This window comes from Rhamphochromis sp. 'chilingali', assembly GCF_963969265.1.
Source record: "Rhamphochromis sp. 'chilingali' genome assembly, chromosome: 8".
Lineage (NCBI taxonomy): Eukaryota > Metazoa > Chordata > Actinopteri > Cichliformes > Cichlidae > Rhamphochromis > Rhamphochromis sp. 'chilingali'.
The window spans coordinates 36,618,492-36,640,598 of record NC_137935.1 but is presented as its reverse complement, the minus strand read 5'-3'; the positions used below and the strand labels follow the sequence as shown (position 1 = coordinate 36,640,598).

General features: G+C 41.2%; 1 protein-coding gene and 1 long non-coding RNA gene across 4 annotated transcripts in view; one reads left to right on the top strand and one right to left on the bottom strand.

Moving 5' to 3' along the window:
- Window positions 1-4,931: 4,931 nt before the first annotated feature.
- Window positions 4,932-21,992, bottom strand: LOC308401159. 2 transcript variants are annotated; one of them, XR_013972475.1, is made up of 4 exons: window positions 18,759-21,992; window positions 15,482-15,632; window positions 14,650-14,783; window positions 4,932-6,487 (listed from the first exon to the last, which is right to left on the bottom strand). It is a non-coding gene; the product is annotated as an uncharacterized lncRNA (long non-coding RNA). The 2 variants fall into 2 exon arrangements; XR_013972476.1 differs by lacking the exon at window positions 14,650-14,783.
- Window positions 8,978-22,107, top strand: part of ngef (neuronal guanine nucleotide exchange factor) — a 35,119-nt gene continuing 21,989 nt past the window's right edge. Inside the window, exons 1-2 of one of the 2 annotated variants that reach the window (XM_080889264.1) lie at window positions 8,978-10,701; window positions 15,498-15,603. In XM_080889264.1, the coding sequence (XP_080745390.1) occupies window positions 10,494-10,701; window positions 15,498-15,603 (314 nt within the window). In that variant the 5' untranslated portion in view covers window positions 8,978-10,493. Of the gene's footprint in view, window positions 10,702-14,669; window positions 14,855-15,497; window positions 15,604-22,107 lie in introns of those variants that run through there. The other variant, XM_080889265.1, reaches the window with a different exon arrangement.

The window sequence follows — 22,107 nt, the reverse complement described above, 5'->3', positions numbered from 1 at the left end:
GTTGTTGTTTTTTTTGTTTTGTTTTTTTAGTTCTTGTGTGAATTCTTCATAATTAAGCAAGAAGAACAATAGTCTGATGTCTTGTAGTCATACAGTTGTATTTCCGAATACGGTTTGAAATACACTACTTTTCATTTTTATTTACCAAACACATCAAGTTTTTACGCAAATGGTAAATGACCTGAATTTGTATAGCGCACTTAGTCCCTATGGACCCCAAAGCGCTTTACACTACATACAGCCATCCACCCATTCACACACTGGTGTTGTAGCCACAGCTGCCCTGGGGCGCACTGACAGAGGCGAGGCTGCCGGAGACTGGCGCCACCGGGTCCTCTGATCAATGCCAACAACTCTCTATCGAAAACGTTGTACTTATGCAAAGTATTGGTATCGATACCAGCCTGAATTTTACTTGGTATTGGATCCCAACAATGCTGGATCCTTTTCCAGCCTGATCTCTCCAACTGTGGAGGTATTGTACAGACGACACAGGAGCTGTAACTTTCCATTCCGACTTTATTCATCTCCAAACTACAACTGGACACATTGCGCCAAAAACCAGCAGAACCCCTCCCCCCGACCTGGGTGTGAGTGGAGCCCTTTGGTGGGCCACCACACAACCATTCATTATGGAGGTGGATGCCTTGGATCCTGGGGTCAGGGCTGTGGTTTCTCAGCAGTCTGAAGGTAAAATAAATCTGTGTGCTCCAGAAGGAAACTATGATTTTGGTAAACAGGAATTGCTCTCTATTTAGCTGGCAATGGAAGAATTGAGGCATTGGTTGGAGGGGACAGAGTATCCACTGGTTGTTTGGACAGACACAAAATTCTCTCTTAACTGTTGCCAGAGAAGAAAGAAACCGTCCTCTTCCATTATTATGTACATGGTGGTAAGGTGTCTTGTGGGAACTGACGGATTGAAACAAATGAGTGTGCTGTGTGCACAACAGTGTGACAAACATTACCTGTCCTTTTATTAACTGCAGTAGTGGTGATCATTAGCCGCTAACTAACTGGGTAAGGGTGTCATGGGCCTGTAGCACTGTCCACTGTTTTAGGGAACATATTTGGTTTTACAGTAAGATACAGGGCTGTTCCCTGCCTTTCTGGGGGGGCTTATATTTCACTATTAACAATAACAACAACAACAACCAAACTATCCAGAATGAATTTTGACATAATTATGAATTATTATAATAATGATATTTAAAAACAACACAGTTTTAAAGAAAATACATTAAGACGCCAATTAAATATATTAGATTTATATTTCAAATATGACAAAAATGCTGATTTTACAGCAGCAAAATTATTGTATCTCTACAGTTTAAATGTGTAATAAGCTCACCCATCTGCCTAGCACAGAGTGGATAGTGAAACTAATTGAATCATTATAAATACAGTATTTTATATTTATTACTTTTTATTAAATTTCTCATTACTTAATTATTATAGCACTAGGAATAAATAATAAGGGAAGGATGTGGATCAGCGCTATGATGCAAACCTGTGGCCATAGTACATATAGTCTTCTGGAGAAGGTAAAAATGTCATTGTGTGTGCATGTGTGTGTTTTATGTGTATAGATTTTTTAAAAATTATTACTCATTGACCAGATATGCCCTGTAAGGACAGGGGGAGGAAACAGCTACAAAAGGAGCTATGTGAGGTTGCTAAAGGTATTGGAGCACCTCACCAGCTGGATTAAAAGAGCACAGGTAACATTAACACATGTACCAGTTGTTGAATTGCAGAGGTATTCAAGAATGAAATCAATAATAAACACAACTGCAATGTTATGGTTCTATAACATGTTTCTATCATTACTTTATTAAGGATTAGGTGCAAGAGTTGTTAAGTGTGGACAATTAAATAATAGATTAATGCAATAGCAAATTGTGCCTTGTTCTCAGATGGACCACAAGTGGAGAGTGACAGATCAGATGAGGAGATGGAAGGAGGAAGAGAGTGAGTCACAGGCAGAGGCAAGTTTATTTTCCACAGTTTTTTTCATCAGTTTCATCACCATATGGTTCCAAGTGCTGTCACCAATCTTTGCATTATATTTTTTTTATCTCATAACACTTGTTTAATCAGCTACCATCTCTCCTATGGACTTTTTAATGTCTACAGTCTCAGATCAACACAGTCCCGCCCTCCAGCACTATCAGCATGAGCACCACCAGCAACCCTTTAACAGCAACATTGTATGCCATCAGCTAAAACATAGGCTAGGTTTGCTTTGCATTGTCTCCACGTGATCACAAAGATATAGTATGATGCGATTCCATATTAGACTCTTCATGCATGTCGGTTGTTGTTATTCAGCCTGGTTCTATGTGCCCCTTTTTAACTTTGAGCACCCGCCCCTTCAAACATCTCTGCATGACCCTCGCCACTCCTGTATGGTCCTTCCAAGGTCAGAGGAAAGTGATTCACTGGGCTCATACTGCCAGATTCACTTGCTATCAGGTTGAGAATCTAACTGCTTCTTTCATGCAACAAAACCTCCAGTTCTCCACCTACCAGGTTATTAAAGCTATTACCCACATTGGGTCATTCTTGGGAACATATTGTGTTTCATTTTGTCACACAACTACCACCCTCATGTAATACTGTAATATTAACTATTAGTGATATTTTTTCCAAAGCTGTCCATTTCATAGTTCTCCTTAAAACTTGAGACTGCTCAACTTCAAAGTGTTTTTCGCTTGCATGCATTCGCTGAGGATATTGTCTCCGACCAGGAGCCTCAGTTCAAAGCTCGTGTCTGGAAGGAGTTGTGTTCCAAACTTGGGGCCCAGGTCAGCCTCTCTTCTGGTTTTCAACTGCAGACTAATCGACAGGTGGCGCTGGCTAATCTAGAGCATGAGGCCACTTTTTGCTGTATTACATCTACTAAGCTATCTCTTTGGATTTTCTAGCTTTTCTGGGTGGAATATGCCCATAACTCCATGACCTACAAACTCAAAAGTACTCTGTTCCCTCTGTCCAGCACCACATTTGTTGTTGCCGCTGTCTATGAAGGTGCATCTGTGCCAGAACAGTATAAGGAACAGAATAAATGCATTGCTGACTGCCCTGCTATGAACCAGACCAGAGAGTGGTTGTCCAATAAATATCCCTCTATGAACAGAATCTAAAAAGCTTGCACCTAGTCTTTTTCTCTTTTTCTCTTTTCATGCCTCCCAGCTCAAAGTGGTCTGGACCAGTCAACTGCCCTTTCCTCCAGTCATAAGAAATATAGATCCCCTTCCCTTATTTAAGTCATAGCTCAAAACATACTTGTTTAACCTGGCTTACTCACTTTAATACAGATCTTGTTGTCAAATCTTGTTTATTTGTTTTTTGTATCTTAATTTATTTTAATCTACTGTTTTATTGATATGTTTTTCTCTCTTTGTAAGGTAACCTTGGCTTTTAGAAGAGCACCCTCCAAATAAAATGTATTATTATTATTATTATAATTATTATTATTATTATTGTTGTTGTGTGTAAAGTGATTCTGACCGGTGAATCTGTGAAAGAAAATTTACCTTTATTTTCTTTGTTAAAACCCCTGGAGGGTCTTAAGGACATTTATTGTCTTTTGAATTTTTAGTTTTAAACCATTTTCACTGTGTTGAGTGGATTAAAGCCAAATTTGTCAAAGATTTTTTTTTTTACTTTTTTTGTTTAATTGTGGTGTAAATTCATTAAATTAGCCTAAAATGGCTAAGCTACAGCAATGCATCCACCTTTATGCCTTTGGACAAAAATTGTCCCATTGAAACCCATTATAAACGCTATTTTTCACGCCAGAAAAAATACGGTCAAAGGGGTCGTCAGGTTTCCAGCTTGGGTTTCGTTTTGGACTACAGGCCTTAGAGTTGTAATTTTTTTATTTGTCCACCGGGTGGCGCCCTTGCTTCACATTTGACCTCTGCTGGAAAACAGCGGGCTGCTTGGACAGACCTGCCGGAAATGACGCCTCTTTTCCGGCGTGCAGCAGCGGCTTCGCCCGCTGATCGTGCGGACCATTTTTTGGTCCCTAGGACCATGAGAGGGTGCATTTTTTTTTTTTTAGTCAACAGGAAATGACGTATTTGTTGTCACGTGGTATCGGACGTGTGGGCTGGAAAAAGCAGTCCCCGGTGATCGTGCCCCGGTGATCGTCGCGACTTACCCCGGCAACATGCACTTATTTCGGCCTAGAGGAGGAGCATTTGCCGCCTGGAGACCATTTTCTGGTCCTGAAAAAAAAAAAAAAAGGCGATCGAAATGACTGTTTGTGCCAATCTTTAGTCCATCTAAAGGCCTAATTATAATAACAATCAAATATTACTTCAAATGTTTTTTTGGGAAAATATTTAGTTTTTTAGTTTTTTTTTTTAGTTTTTTTGTGATTTAAAGGGTTAAAACAACGAAAATATAATTAAAACTTTATATGAATATTTCAGGGAGAAGTAGTTTTAAAAGACTGACCAATTTAAAGTTAAAAAAAAAATTAATATTTAATATTTTTATTGCACTTTTTGGGCGTGGTCGATAGTGTGCATTTTATGAAATGCGCTCCTGGAAAAAAAATAAAAGGCGATCGAAATGACTCTTGGTGCCAATCTTTAGTCCATCTAAAGGCCTAATTATAATAACAATCAAATATTACTTCAAATGTTTTTTTTGGAAAATATTTAGTTTTTTTGTTTTTTGGGGCTAAAAAAACAGGGCGCTCATGTAATGAAACTGGGATTTAAAGGGTTAAAACAACGAAAATATTATTAAAACTTTATATGAATATTTCAGGGAGAAGTAGTTTTAAAAGACTGACCAATTTAAAGTGAAAAAAAATATGAATATATAAAGTTTTTATAGCACTTTTTGAGGAATGGACATTTATTGTCGTTAAGCACAAAGGTGGATGCATTTTTAAGACGCCTCCAGGTTTAAGAGATAAGATGAGATGAGAGAGATAGCCTTTATTTGTTAGTTGCAGTTTTTTTGCCCACAACCGAGATGACAGACCTTGCCGACCGTACATACAATACACAAACATCACATTGGGGAGACAGGTCAGGCCAGGTAGCAAGGAAAAAAACATCAAAATGTGTAACACAAAAATGATAATACAGGAATGCACAGATATCAACACACCATAGCACAGTAAACACAGACAAGCAACATGGGAAAGTGTTCCAGTGTGTACAACTGATCTGGGACCGCTGCAATCTTTGATTGCGCCTCCAGCTGATCCAGTGTCCACATCGGATGGTAGGTAAGCGTTGGAGGAGGCGTTGGATCCGGGGTAGGGAGGGTGATGCATCAGTGAGTGCTTATCAGTATCAGTATATGTATGTGTGTGCGTGTCCATAGTTCAGCTGAGACAGTGTCCTTCGCCCTGCCAGGCTAAGTAAACAGTCTTCCAGCCAACCCAGGTGGCCTTGCAGGGAACGGGAAGGAACAGACTAAACACAGTCGTTATCAGGGAGTTTTTGTTCAGCTCCAGCCTTGAGCCCACGGCTGGCGCCGAAGGGGTAACCGCATTATGATGGTGATTTTTCTTTTCTTTTGCAACAACTCATGAGAATTTCAAAGCTGTTCTTTAACACTCCGTCACTGGACTCTCAATCTCCCGTTGGAGAGCTGCGAGCTTCTCCATGATGTTATCAAATTTCCGCTCGGTGGTCTTGTCATTCTTGTGCTCAAAGAGCAGATTCTGGGACCTCACGACCGCAGTGAACTGCTCCAAGATGTAATCCAACTTCCGCTCAGAGGTGTTATTCTGAGTATTCACTGCAGCTGTTAGCTCCTCCAAGCTCTTAACCATGCTGCATTCAGTGAGCGCATTCTGAGAAGTCACGCCTCGTCCCATCATTTCAATCCCAGCGGGCAGCCTTGGGGGGGTTTGAACAGCCGGTTCCGCTTTCTTAATTCTCCGATAAGCCAGGGCCAAGCCAGCTCCGATCAGCAAGAACCCTGTTATCATGGTTCTGAATAGGTAGATATCTTCAGCGTCCTCGATCGACAGTCCCGCCAGGCACACGATCCTCTATTTCTGCCACCCGTCCATCGTGTATCCGGCAGGGAAAGTCCCTCCAGGGCACTCAGGCTCTCCTGAGCCCAGACTTCTCGTTGAGAAAAGGGTGTCAATAGCATTCAGAGACCAGTTGAATCCATAATTCTCTTTTAGGTTTTAGAAACAGACTGTGAGAGAGTGTTCCAGGGAAAAAGTAATACAAAAATCACGAGACTAGACAAGGACATAAGGGCTAAGCAGGGAAGATAAGGGAGAGGAGAGGAGAAAAAGTGCGTCCGCCTCCTCCGAGAGCCAAAAAGAGGAGGAAACCCGTGGAACGGTTTTGGGGAACCCTTGGTGCACACATGTTGCTGCTTATAGTGCTGAGTCTGACCCTTGTATGTGAAACACTTGGTTGGTGCTGACAGTGGTCCTGTTGCTGAGGTTGGGGTCATCCTGTAAACTCTTAAACGACCTCCACTGCTTCGGTGACTGGAACACAAGTAAGAGAGATGTCACTGATTTTGTCACTGAGCAGTGACAAAATTCTCAAGATAGTCTCCCTTTAGAAAACCACCAGGATTTGTCTCAGCATCACAGTAAAGTTCATCCCTTTGCAAGGATGTTTTTCTCTGCTTGAGTGAGTTAGTCAGACAAATTTCCCCCCCACTTGTCCATGTCCCTAGTGTGACATCCTGTCTCTGGCCACTGAGGACACACTCTGTATTTTGTTGGTGTTTCCAACGCACAACAAGTAGGTCAAACGTCTTTTGTTGCCTGGTATTAGACTTTTCATGTTGTGGTACACGAACCTTGTCAGTGAATTCAGAACTCTTTTCAGAGTATTCTCATCTGAAAGAGTTGTAAGTCTCTGTCTTGATCTGCCCCTCTTTTGATTTTAGCACACAATGGTAAAATTTGTTTGTCTGACCCATTCATTGAGCAGCTGGCTGTGTGTTCTGGAGGATTTTTGTTGCTTGGAGTTCCCCTAACTCAAGAGCTCATTTGCAGACAAATTAGATTTAAATAAATATTTTAGACTAGATTTAGGGGTTTTATTCACTTTACGGATTCATGTTTATATATCTTGGGGTTTTTTTTTAAATGAGAGAAGACAAATTTGCTCAAATTATAAGTTTAATTTTTATGTTATTTATTTCAACTTCGTCATCATCATCATCATCAGTTTCTTTCTCTCATTACTTTTTTTTTTTTTAATTTGTCTGTTTTAGTTTATGCTTAGTTATTACTGTGGTCATTGTTAATCTGTTAATTAATTTCTTATTTTCTCAATCCTTAAATCATATTTCTTAATTTTTTAATTAATTAATCTTATTTTTCCATTCTACCCATGTCTACCAGGGGCTGGGGAGTGGCCTGCAGTATCACCCTCCTTCTACTGGATGGTGGTGCTTTAGCTCAGTCCTACTACTAGTTAGCACTGTTGCATTTTTTTTATGTGTAATACCCTCTTTTGAACACACAATGTCACACTCTGTTGAATAGACCCGTGCTTACACGAAGTCGTGCACATTTTAAACAAAACAAAGACACGACATAGAACAATAACAAACATTTACACCACTTTCTTTTAAAAAAATTGGAAGTATGTTACCCAAATGACTTAAAAACCATGTGGATATATCAATACAATTGTCACCATGTTGCTTTCATAACATTTTTTTTAAATTAAACAACTCAAAAAGCAGTGACCACTATTTTACCGGCCTCAATTTTTCCCACAGTTTCAAATCCTGTGATTACTTGTTGCTTTAACCGGACCTCAATTTTCCCTGCAAACATCTTTATACGATATCTTTTATGCCGATTATGTGTAGTCGTTGCTTTTATAATGATTTAGCTTACACGGCTTTAAATGCTATACAAAGTTTATAAGGTCCTCGTGCTTCTGAGAGGAAAATCTCAACACATATGTTGTCGCTTTTCTCCTTAAGGCAGGGGACTTTAAACTTTCTATATTTAAATTGAAAATATTATATCATATATAAATTATGGTTAGAATTTTAAATTGTTTTACATGATGTGATGGACCTCCATCTCTCTGGCTCAGAGACAAAAGCTGGCGCACCCAGGCAGTAAACACTTTTATTGCATGTGGTAAAAACAGAATGTTAACATGATTGATCAAAAAGTTGAAGGGAAGCCCTTAGACCCCATGTCCAACTCGAGTTTCATCTCCTACACCTTTTGGATATCTCCCTATAAGGAGATGACACTTCTCACATCACCATGGCAACTAGCTCCTATCCTCCGCTCAGGGCTGTAGAGAAAAGTGCCCATTCCATAACACCTGATTTATGGCCCTGCTTTTTCTCTAGTAGTCAGCATTAAAGTTTGTACCTTCTGGTGCCATCTCTAGTGCAGGCAAACTAGACAGGTCAAAGGCATTAATCATCCATGTATAGGGATGGGAATCGAGAACCTGTTCTCTACAGGAAATGTTTTCTAGTAGTCTAAATTTCTTGTAATCGCAAGTCTGCTTGCCTATTGATTCAGCCTATCGGTTCATACTCTTACATTACATTTAGTTGATTTCAGTTGTCGGAGGAGCAAAATACTAGTGCAGTCTACAGCTTGGATATGGACATAACATATTTTAATTGCACAAAAGGACAAGTGTAACAATGGTTGCATTCAGTTGTTTAAAGGAGGTGGCAGAAACACTCAGGACAGTCAAAAAGTCATGACCACACCATCAGTTCATCAGTAGGATGAACAAATTAAAGGTTTTCAGGCCACACTAACAGTAATGTTCAGTGATAAGCACAACTGAATTATTCATGATTTTCATAAATTCAAGATCTTCTATAGACATTTGAGGTTAATTCTCTTGCTTTCTCATTGAAGTCACGATTGTATTGCTTTACCAACGGCTCCTCTATGTGAGCAATGGAGATTTGGTTAACTTGAATGGTGGGAATGCTGCTCCCCAACTTATAGACTTCTCTATAAGGTAGAGAGAACTAAAATCCACACATACATGCACCCACCATTGTCCAACATCAGTAACAACACACTTATCATTTCAGTAGCAAGACACCCTTGCAGAAAACAATAAAAAGTGGGAAATCTTGCTGCATGCTTTAAACGTTAAAAAGTACTACCACCTGGTGGAAAAATATAGAAAAAAAAATTCAAAGTAAATAGTACAAGAGCAAAATATTCCTTGATGTTAAGATAAATGTGGGAGCAAATGTTGGTTATCGGCCAGCTTAGCTACTTCAAGCTAATCCAAGGAAGTGAGATGGTGCATTGGTTAGCAATGTTGCCTGAGTTCAATGCCACCATCTGTGTGGAGTTTGCATGTTCTCCCTATGCTTGTGTGTGTTCTCTCCAGGTACTCCAGCTTACTCCCACAGTCCAAAGACATGTGATTGTAATTCTAAATTGCCATAGTTGTGAATGGTTATGTTTCTATGTGTTAGCCCTACGTCAGATTGGTGACCTATCCAGGGAGAAGCTCGCCCCTCGCCCTATAGGATAGGCTCCAGCAACCTGCAAACCTGATAAGAGAATGGATGGATAGGTGATAATTATTCATTCATCCATCCATTCTATTCGGTCAATTCCACATTCTTTATTTAGTTATATGATAATTATTAACATAATCGTTCTGTTTTCCTTTAAGAGTAAATAAAGCAGGAATCATGTAGGTTAGTGAATTCCACAGTAAACCATCTTCTGTTTGTAGAAACTGTGCAGGATCTTTATTTTACAGTAAAGGTTATTCCAGTAAACAAATTCTTTGCACTTCCTTTTTTGGTTGGTACTGTTCAAAGGCAGAGAAAGCAACTTTATTGCTCTGTTGAAAAAAGGAAAAGATGAACTTTAAACTCTCCTTGTCAGCTGACTAGAGATAAAACTATTATGTGGGACAACGGATCAACAGGGTCAGAAACTCTTGAAGAACAAAGGCCAAGAACAAAAACATGCCTTGATTTCATGAAGGGATCTGAGAAATGTAGAAGGCACAGACATTTATAAGCATTTCCAAGTGGCTTTTCTGGTTCTGCAACAGAGAAAGTTTTAGAGCAGAAAGGCATTATAAGCTGGTAAGACTAGGTTGAGTTCAGGAATGTTGGCACATAACAGGGTGGTGCAAGGAGGCAGAAAGAGGGAGGGACACAAACAGAGGAGGGACAAAGAACAGGAGAGAGTCATAAATGTAATAATTACACTGTAGTCATAAATAAGCGTCAAGCACTCTTTCCACAGGTTACCCATGTAGTTAACAACATTATTGCTGTACGGATAGGAGCAAGAGAGGGCTGAGGATTCCCTTTTCTGATCTTAAAATTGTTTTCAACTGTATTCTTTTTTTTTCTTTTCATTTTTCACGTGAATTTCTGATTCCAAGTGATGGATTTATTCCTGGATTCTGGCTAACTATGGCAAATTTCTTTCCACTCATTTCCTCAACACCAAACAACATTTTCCAGTCTTAGTTTTTCACGAAAATTGAGCAATAGATTTCACTATGTCTGTAGCTACCCTGTTCAGGGGTAAGTGGGGACAGAAACCAAAAGACGTCACAGAAAAGCAACCAGTTGTGGTTCAACCAAGCCAAGAGGAACATGATGATGATGACTCCAGCACTGGATTTAGTAGAGAACCTATTCGCAGAAACTCCCGCTTTTACCGGTCAATGAGGAAGAAGAGACTGATCTCATCTGAGCAATCTGAAAGTAAGACAAGAAGACTAGTACAGAATTTGGCTGTGACCACAATTCAACAATGAATTTGCAGTTAATTTGAAGTTAATTTTAGCTGGGCTTTTAGCCCAGCTAAAATCTTTTTTTTTTACTTAGATGCTAGATGTATAGTTAACTTTAAATTAATCATTTATATATAACTGTGCTTAAGCTAGGTTATGAATTCATTTCTCACACGTTGTTATCAAAGGCATCGTGTTAGGGACTGCTGTAGTTAATGGTGCAGTTGTTATTGAAAGTAGAACAAAGGCAGTTTCTATCCTTCAGTAGAAATCTACATGAATACAACCTGAGAAACTGGTTCTGTTTGAACCGCGTACAGCGGTGAATAATGTATTTCCCACGGGTAAATGGACTGGCGTTCAACCTATGACCTCATCAAAGCAAGAACAACCTTGAGTTTAAATGTTAAAATGAACCTACCTGGATAACGATATATTGTTAAGTATATATACTTAATGTCTTGCTATATATATATATATATAACCCCAATATATAACCCCAATTTTGAACAAACAAACAAACAAGCATGCTGTTTAAATGCTGTGTAAATAAGACTGGGATTTGTCTCTGCCTGATTTCCCCAATGACTTTCATGTCTGCTTCAATGAGCCCCTCTAGGACTACACTCACTTCAACACCAGGTGAACTACGACTCAGCTTGACCTCAGCAGAAGTGGCCCACATGAAGTTGCAGGCCCTGACAGTATACTAGAATGGACACAGAGATTGTGCCAGTCAGCTGTCAGATAATGGGATCTCATCAGTGTTTCATACAGCCTGCAAACCTTGAGAATAAGGACTTGTATATATGTCTCCTATTCTTGGACCACTTATGCCCTCAGTACAATAATTCAACAAACTCAGCAGCAAAAACTTGCAAAACCTGACCTGAGCTTCTCCCTCTTCAGTTGGTTCCTGGACTTCTTAATCACTAGATCCCCCTAGGTTGTGTATGAGACCTCTCATACACTGCTCGGTAGAATATCAAAGCTCTCACATTGTGACGTTTGTAGATGACACAGGAGTGGTGAGATGGAGAACCAACAGTGATGCGTCTGACTACAGGCAGGAATTACAAAACAACCAGCAGGCTGGTGCTCTAGAAAACCAAGGAGATGATTGTGGATTTCAGGAAGTGTAGAATCCCCCCCGTCACACTCCTATACATCGAGGGAGTAGCTGTTGAAGAGGACTCCAGCTGTAAGGATCTCAGTGTACATCTTTAAGAGGACCTTTTCTGGAGTCACAAGACATCCTTCCTTGTTCAGAAGACGTACCACCGTCACTACTTTCTTAGAAAGTTCAGGTTCACTGTATTTTGGGGCTAAGTATTGACCACAACAGGAAAAGACTCAGCTGTGTTTTAGAAGAAAGGTCACACTGTCAAAAAAAAAGAAGCCAAGTAAGTCCACTGTGACCAACCATTATTGAACACAAGGGGTGGATTATGACACCAGCTATTAGTCAGCTATACTCCTACTTCTACTACACCTTGCTCCAAGTCACCATCAGTAATTCACATGATTGTGTGTTGGAGTAATGTCATACAGAGGTTTTACACCTTGGTCCCTTACAGTCAAAATTATTTTTTCCCCACATCTCAGCTCATGTGACAGCCAAGATGGTTACTAGTGGCTTGTGACTACAATGACCAGAATGAATGAAAACCTACGCAGGGATCTTTTTAAAATCCTAATATCTATATCTATATATCTATATCTATATATCTCTATATATCTATATATCTCTATATATCTATATATCTATATCTCTCTCTCTCTCTCTCTCTATATATATATATATATATATAGAGAGAGAGAGAGAGAGAGAGAGAGAGAGAGAGACGGAGCAATACTGGAAGAGCATATGGGAGAAGGACGCAACCCATAACGGCAATGCTCAGTGGCTAGTGGATCTGAGGGCAGACCATAGCAACCTCCCTGAACAGGGTCCAGTAACAATCACGGTGGGAGACATCCATGCAAGGGTCTCTAGTATGAAGAGTTGGACAGCACCAGGCCCTGACATGGTTCACGCCTACTGGCTGAAGAAGCTGACTGCACTCCACGAGCGTCTGGCAGCACAAATGAACCAGCTGCTAGTTGACGAGAGACACCTGGAATGGGTAACCGAAGGTCGGACGGTCCTGATCCCCAAGGACCCCAAGAAGGGACCAGTCCCATCCAACTACCGACCAATAACCTGCCTCAATACTACATGGAAGCTCCTGTCAGGCATCATATCGGCTAAGATGAACAGGCACATGGGTCAATACATGAGCGGGGCACAGAAAGGGATTGGCAAGAATACCAGAGGCACAAAACACCAGCTACTGGTAGACAGAACAGTCAGCCGAGACTCCTGTACATGGATGACATCAAGCTGTATGCCAAGAGTGAACGAGACATCGATTCACTGATCCACACTACCAGGATATACAGCAATGACATCGGGATGTCATTCGGGCTGGAGAAGTGTAGTCGGATGGTAACAAAGAGAGGGAAGGTAGTCAGGGGATCGAGCTACCAGAAGGCAACATTGCAGACATGGAGGACAGTTACAAGTACCTGGGGATCCCGCAGGCGAATGGGAACCATAAAGAGGCCGCTAGGAAACCTGCAACCACCAAGTACCTGCAGAGGGTCAGACAAGTCCTGAGGAGTCAGCTGAATGGTAAGAACAAGATCCGGGCTATCAACACCTACGTCCTGCCCGTGATCAGGTACCCTGCTGGTATAATAAGTTGGCCAAAGGAGGAGATAGAAGCCACTGACATCAAGACAAGAAAGCTCCTTACCATGCATGGAGGGTTTCACCCCAAGTCCAGCACCCTGAGGCTGTACACTAAGCGGAAGGAAGGGGGCCGGGGACTGGTGAGTGTCAGCACCACAGTCCAGGATGAGACAACGAACATCCAAGAATACATTGGGAAGATGGCCCCAACTGACCGAGTGCTCAGTGAATACCTCAGGCAGCAGAAACCCAAGAAAGAGGAGGGAGACGAGGAACCATCATGGAAGGACAGGGCCCTGCACGGTATGTACCACCGGCAGATAGAGGAGGTGGCTGATACCCAGAAATCCTACCAGTGGCTGGACAAAGCTGGACTGAAAGACAGCACAGAGGCACTAATCATGGCAGCACAAGAACAAGCTCTGAGCACAAGATCCATAGAGGCTGGGGTCTATCACACCAGGCAAGACCCCAGGTGCAGGCTGTGTAAAGATGCCCCTGAGACAATCCAGCACATAACAGCAGGGTCCAAGATGCTAGCAGGCAAGGCATACATGGAACGCCATAACCAAGTGGCCGGCATAGTGTACAGGAACATCTGTGCCGAGTATAACCTGGAAGTCCCGAGGTCAAAATGGGAGATGCCCCCAAGGGTGGTGGAGAATGACCGAGCTAAGATCCTGTGGGACTTCCAGATACAGACGGACAAAATGGTGGTGGCTAACCAACCGGACATAGTGGTGGTAGACAAACAGAAGAAGACGGCCGTAGTGATCGATGTAGCGGTTCCGAATGACAGCAATATCAGGAAGAAGGAACACGAGAAGCTGGAGAAATACCAAGGGCTCAGAGAAGAGCTCGAGAGGATGTGGAGGGTGAAGGTAACGGTGGTCCCCGTGGTAATCGGAGCACTAGGTGCAGTGACTCCCAAGCTAGGCGAGTGGCTCCAGCAGATCCCGGGAACAACATCGGAGATCTCTGTCCAGAAGAGCGCAGTCCTGGGAACAGCTAAGATACTGCGCAGGACCCTCAAGCTCCCAGGCCTCTGGTAGAGGACCCGAGCTTGAAGGATAAACCGCCCGCAGGGGTGACCTGGGTACCAGTTATTTAACCTAAAAACAATTACAGACCTAGATAATGGAATTTTAATATAAACCTTCAAAACATGTCTAAAAGCACTCTTACCTTAAGCTATGTTTCTTTCCTCTTGCAATTTTTATAGCAAATCTCTGATGTTCAAGTGGAATGGCCTTTAATCCATCCATTCTCTTCCACTTATCCTTATCAGGGTTGCGGGGGGACTGGAATCTAACACAGGGCTGAAATGTTATAAAGCCAGAAGAAAAAATGGAGATTGATTCATTCAGTCTTCATCCAACTACTGGTCCCAGTGAGATTTCCTGAATCCTTGTTGTTGAATTACACTTAGTCTAGCCCCTCACCAATTTGCCTTTGGAGAGCCTATCAGGCACAAATTGCCTCTGAAGACATAGGTCCTAGGATCACTTTGGCACCTAAATCACTTTAACATAATAAGACAGTTACTCATAGCGGAGGGATGTTTACATTCAAGTGATAAAGTACTTTAGTGATAACTGAATAGCAGAGTTACAGGTCAACAAAGAGGGCTTAGTATTCTTTTCATTTCCTATTACCAGTAGACACCTTTTACTCTGACAAAATACTTTACCTCAAAATTGAAATGTTTATCTCATGGCTGCTGGCAGTGACCTGTGTCTGTACAGAGTAATTAACTTTTTAAGGTGCTCTGAGTGTTTGAAAACCTAGAAAAGCAATGACAATCTAACACTTCAGCCAGTTTAATTACAAAAATTCATAAAAAAAAAAAAACCCCCAAACTACTTCACATAGGAAACAGGTGTGAGTGAAAGAGAAAGACAGAAAAACAGATAGATTTTTTGTAACCCACTAGAAATAAGTGATTAAAATGTAGCCATTTTAACTACTGTGTAATTTTCAAATTCCTCCCTACTATATCTATAAATACACTCTCTACCTTTCTAACTTTCCAGATTCCACCAGGCTTACTTTGGACCACAGTCCATCCAGTAGTGCAGGATCTTCCTCCTCTCATTCTCCCTTACCCCACAAGTCACCTTTGTTGCCAGGGGCTAGACGGTGAGTCTGCATGCCTTCACTGCCCAACCCTGTAACCAAACACACCCAGAAAACAAACAATCACATAACAATGCTTGCTTGAACATTGTACACTGCTTTATAATTAACACCTGGCACTCTTAGTGTCTTATCATATCTGTGATAAGCACACAAGTCTCTGTGAAAGTTAAGTCTTTGTTCTTCTCGTGGTTCTAGGTCGTTAATCAAGAGTTTTCTGTTTTGACTTTTGAATCGTGTTAATTCATTATTGTTTTGATTGAAGAAGTGGGATTTGTTTCTAGATTCTATTAATTATCTTTGCACTTATGAGTTTTCCTATCTCTGTTTGTTTCCAATTGTATTATTTTATGTAACTGATATAGTCATAAATTACTTTATGTTTGTTAGTTCCCTTCTGGTCTCTTAGTTTCATCTCTGTGTTTTGCCTTTATTATCTCCCATGTTCAGCCGGTCTTGTCTTGTGTCTGTTTACCCTTTTGTGTGTGTCAAGCTCAGGTGTCTTAGTCTTGGTATTAGTTCCTGTTTTATTTTGATAGTTCCTTGCCTCATGTGCTTTATGTTCAGTTTTACTTTTCCCAATTTCTTTACCCTGATTAGCTTCAGCTCTGTTCCCTGGTATTTCCCCATCTCCCTAATTAGTCTCCTGTATATATTCTCTGTTTCCCTCTGTCCTTTGTCAGAGCACTTGCCCTTTTTTTGTCTTCAAGTTCCTGAGTGCTTGTTTTTTAGTGGTCTTCCCCAGTGTAGGTTTTCTGTTGACAGAAGAGTTAAAAAATAAGAGACAAAAATACCCATCAAGTCAAGCAAATTTATAATATTTGAAATTACTAATAAGAACAAAGGATTCATGTGGTGAAAGGTGTAAGATAATCTGATTAAGTATGTCTAAAGTGGTGCATTTTAAGAAAAGATTTGAAAATGCAAAGATGTTAAACTGACTGGATCTTATATACCCCTTTTCTAATGAGCTCTGAGCTCTATCTGAGCACTCATTGTGCTTTATACAATTTGCCTCATTCATCCATTCATATAGAGAGCAACTTGGGATTAGTATCTTGCCTAGTGATATTTGCCATGCTGGAGCATCCAGGGGTCAAATCACCAACCTTCTGATTAGTAGATTACCTGCCAGATATGCTGGCTTGACCTAAAAAGTCACATTTGACTTTTTAGTCACATTTGACATTTGACAACCATACATATGACAGTAAAAAGGCCTGTATTGTAACTTGCGTCTAAAGGGTCACCCTCGCTGCCCCACAGCGCCGCGCTAAATCATCAGAGGGGTCATGCAGGGGCAAGAGGGCATCCTTTTTCATCGGCTACCTCTGTCCAACCCACCTGAGGGTTGCTGACGTGTACCATTGACTCTGGCTTCCAAGGAATCATCTCCTCAGCCATTGGCAAGCTCTAGCTAAACCATGGGATTAGTCACGTTTACAAAACATTGTTTGAGGCTGGACCAGCCAAAATACCAGACAAGTAGATGTGGCAAAAGTAAAGGTACTGTTAAAAAATACTTTGGTAAAAATTGAAGTTCTGATTCAATTTCTTTACTTAAGTAAAACTGAAAAAAAAAGTTTCTGAAATGTACTCAAAGAAAATAAAAAATAGCTCTTCAGAGGACATTTTAACCAGCTATTTTTATGCAAAGCTAACTGAACATTGCAATATATTAATATAATAAACTATATGTACATGGGAATACAAACTTTGTTTCCGTGTAAATTTTATTTCTAATAAATGCACTCAGCTTGAATTAGATATATAGCAGAGGAAAAGAAGGAGAATCTTTAAAAAACAGCTCTATTTTCTGTCTAACACATTGTAGATGGTGACTTTGCCTCCACACCTAAACAGAAACATGAGTACATTCCGGGGTTAAACTGGGATTCAGCAGGTGGGAGAATCCTAAAATCGGTTGTAGCAGCTCAGGGTGGGGAAAAAAAATCACAACTCACAATAATTTCTTTTGTGGGCTCCATCGGATTTTCAGTGTATTGGCTGTGATCAGCTGACCATTCAGCAAGATGTGAGCACATTTATGAGCAGTCTTCACTAATTTCCCTCCCCTACATTGACAGCATACTGTTTATACTGTATTAATAGTAGGTGGTATAACTTTGGTATGAAGGGGAAACTCAGTGAATGAATCTTAGCATCATCAGCTTAAACTTAATTCTCAATTTTAATAATTCTTGATGCATTTTTTTTGGTTTGTTATTTTGCTTTGATTCTTTGTAAGGCGCTTGGAAAGTAAAGGACTTCTTTAAATTTCTTGAAGATGTTTCACCTCTCATCCAACAAGCTTCTTTAGTTCCAAAACTAAAGTGTCCCAGTCCCATCTGTACTCCACCATTTCGTTTTAAAACTAGAAACTTAAACCACCACTCTCCTTAGATTACCATAACCTGGATGACTGAGAACCTACACAGATACTCTGATTCTTTGTTTAACGCACAGCTCTGTAACACTTAGTTGTCACCATGTAAACGTGAGCGTTTCACCTACATTTGTGACTAAAAATGGACCTGCAATATAAACATGTATAAGACGAACGTGAATAAAAAGTAAAATAATCTAAGGAGCTTGAAAAGAAAGCGACTGGTCCTTTTGAAGTTTCTTCACAAAACTTAAAGAAATGACATGACATGTCATTTACATCATGGAGCCTTGCTCTTAAAAAACTGACAGAGATGTAACACTGTCTGTGAAGCTGGATTTAAGAAATAAGTGCTTAAAGTTAAAGTTTTAAAAACATGTTTAGTGCCATCTTCTGTCAATAAGTGATGTCATGTGCTTGGTTGGTTGGCTAATAGACTTAAATTAATTTATGCTAGCTAGTTAAGGAGAAAATTGATAACTCAGAAGAAAATAAGGACACTAACAAACAAAGATTTTTATGATAAGAAAACAAGTGTCCACTTTCACTTTACTGGCTGTTGAAGACACTCTGTGTATTTTGCTGTGGTTTCTGACACACAACAAATAAGTCAAACTTTCTTTGTTGCCTAGTCTTAGACTTCTCATGCTGTGCTAAACAAGCCTTCTCCATGAATTCAAACACCTTTTTAAGAGTATTCTCATCTAGAAGCATAGAAAGTCTCGGATCTGCTCTTCTTTAGCACTTCTCTGGTAAAATTTGTTTGTCTCACCTGTTCATTAAGCAGCTGGTGCTGTGCCTTCTGGAGGATTTTTGTTGCCTGGAAGTCCTTAACTGAAGAGCTCATTTGCAGACTTTTAGAAGTAATCCTGTTTTGTCTTCATCTGAGGCTGAATTCTCAGGTGGTTCCTGCAATTAGCCATCTTATGTGCTGTTTGCTCATACTGATGTACAAGCTTTAGGCAGTCCTTGCCAAAGTGGGTTAAAATTGTATGTAGTTCACATACATGGGTCAGTACCAGACAGAAACATGGGTGTGCCATGGATTCCCCAATCTCACCCACTGTGGCCAACTTGTACATGGAAGAAGTGAAAAAGAGGGCTTTGTTATCTTACCCTGGAACACCACCAAGTCATTGGTTCAGGTATGTAATGGCACCTGGGTGAAAATCAAATCTCAGGACCAACCACAATTCACTGATCACATTAACTCAGTGGACCAACACATAAAGTTCACCAGGGAGAATATGAAAAGTGCCAGGTTACTAATGGGGGACATTTAAAAGTTGATGTGTACCATAAACCTACGCATACGGATTAGCATTTAACGTTCGACTCTCATCATCCACTGGAGCATGCACACCATCCCCACAGACACAGTGGCCAGGGAAGCAGAAGAACGTCACATCAGGAAGGCCCTGAGAATATGTGGTTATCCCAGCTGGACTTTTGTTGAAGCTGGGAAGGCGCATAAAGAAAGCTCCAGTCGATCCAGGGGAGGACAACCACTGCCTAAGCGGAAAAAAAACCCCTGGTGATGCCATATGTGTCAGGAGTATCAGAACAGTTGAGATGCATTTATCCCTCTGTGGCGTTTAAACCCCAAAACACGCTGCACCAAGAATTGGTCCACCCCAAGGATCGGGTCCCCCAACACAAACGGAGTAATATAGCGTACGCTGTTAAGTGCCATGATTTATGTATCGGGGAAACCAAGCAACCTTCGGATGGCACAACACAGAAGAGCTACCTACCAACTCTGCAGTCTATTTGCACCTACAGGCCAGCGGGCAGTCTTTCAATGATGAGGATGTACAAATCCTGGACAGGGAGGAACGCTGGTTTGAGCGTCGAGTCAAGGAGGCCATTTACGGGAAAAAGGAAAGACCATCTCTGAATCAAGGAGGTGGCTTAAGGGTACATCTTTCACCATCTTACAATGCTGTGATTGCAGCCATTTCCCAACCCTCTGTGAATGGTAGTCATGGCCATTGATCAGTGGTCTTTGATCAGTAGTTGTTGATCAATGGTCATGATAATTTGCATATTAATGATCAAGGAACTGATCTCATTCAGTGGTCCTAGTTTCAGTCATTGGGCACTTCTCATCTTTCAACATTGTCAGAATATGTCTTTTTCCCCTTTTCAATTCAGTTGTTTTAAGTAAACTGTGAAACTTTATTTGTTATTTTTTACTGTAGATGAAGTGCAAAGGGTTTAACTATTGCAGTGTGTACTTTGCATTAGATGGAGGAGTTGTACAGGGAGGCATAGGCAGGAATGATTTCCTGTGTCATTCAGTGGTGCATTTGGGTAATCTCAGTCTCACACTGAACTCCTTTGACTGGTCAGCACGTAATGGAGTGGTTGGTCCAGCATTGTACTTATCTTGGACATCATCTGCCTCTCCAACAGCACCTTAAGGGAGTCCATCTCCATCCCCACAACATTACCAGCCTTGCGGATCAGTTTATTGAGTCTCTTCGCATCTGCGACCCTTAACCTGATGTCCCAGTGTGGAACAGCATAGAGGACAGCACTGGCCACAACAGACTAATAGAAAATCCTGAGCATTGTCCAACGTCAAAGATGTCTCAGCCGCCTTAGAAAATAGACAGAACTCTGTCCCTTCCTGTACAGTGCAGTGGTATTTTTTTTTAACCCAGTCCAGTTTATTATCTATGTGTACTCCGAGGTATTTATGGTCCTCTACAATATCGACCCCCTGGATTGAAACAGGGGTCACAGGTTCCTGGTCCTCCTAAAGTCCACGATCAGTTCTTTGGTCTTTGTTACGTTGAGCTACAGATGATTCTGCTCACACCACGCTACAAAGGAGCCAACCACAGCCCGGTACTCTGTCTCATCACCCTCTCTGATGCATTCAGTCACTGCAGAGTCATCAGAAAACGTCTGAAAATGGCAGGTCTCTGTGCAGTGGCTGAAGTATGTGGTGTAGCGGGTGAAGAGGAAAGGGGAGAGCAGCAGTATATTAGTGACTAACCTCGTATTGTGGATGGATTATCTCTGTGGTTCTCCTGACTGACGTTTGGTCCGTTTACAGCATCCTGCCATGCGATTGCATTTGCTCCTAATCATTGGGAACCCTCACATTAACTTTTATCGAGTGGAAAAAAGTCCTCTGTTCGTTAGCGTTCATCCTCCAGCTTTACTGTTTATGTTATGCTAGCATAGCTTTTTCGCGCTAGCGATCACGTAGGACATCATTATATACCAACTAGCCCAACTTCAGTAACCCTACAAACGTTGCTGCTGTTTACTTTCCTGTCTTCATTTATGTTGGAAGTGATAGTAGAGCTGTATGTTTTAATTTGTTTTAGAAATCCCTCATTGTATATTATATTTAGAGGGAAGCTAGCAAGCGAACTCCCTGCTAACTTCTAACTCTGTTAAATGTCATAAATTCCGTTTTCATGGATGCTTGGATGTTAAACTTAATTGTTACACCTGATAGAGCAGAACGTTGATCATTTTATTACAGATGAAAGAATTTAGACAGTTTTTAACTCTCAGTAATGCTGCAGTGTTCGTTTGACTTATGGACCTGCAGCGGAGTTTGGGCCCAGACATGGCTAATGACATCAGACTTACAGACCGGATAGGTCGGGGCTGGTCAAGGATAAGTCTTTCCAGGGTTTTCATGATGTGGGAAGTCAGTGCCACAGGTCTCTAACCATGGGGGGGCACTGGGACATGGCGTTTTTGGTACAGAAATAAGGGATGATGTCTTCCACAACACTGGACCCTCTGCGGACTTAGACTCATCATGAACAGTTTATGAAAGACTCCACAAAGCTGGAGGGCACAGGGACTCACCTTGTCTGGTCCAGCAGACTTGCCCGAGTGGAGTCTTCTCATTTTTCTCTGAACCTGGTCATGAGTGAAAGTGACAGGTGGGGGAGGGGTGTCAGGACTTTCACAGGAGGCTATGGTGGAATGTGGAGACAGAGGGAGAGTGGATTGCAGGCTGACTACAGGTCAGGTCAGAGGGGTGAGCATTTACCTCAGTTTTGAATCTGTTAAAAAACACATTCAGCTCATTGGCTTTGTCCTCACTGCCCCAGCTTCTTTGCTGTTGGATGACCTGGATGCAGTGATTG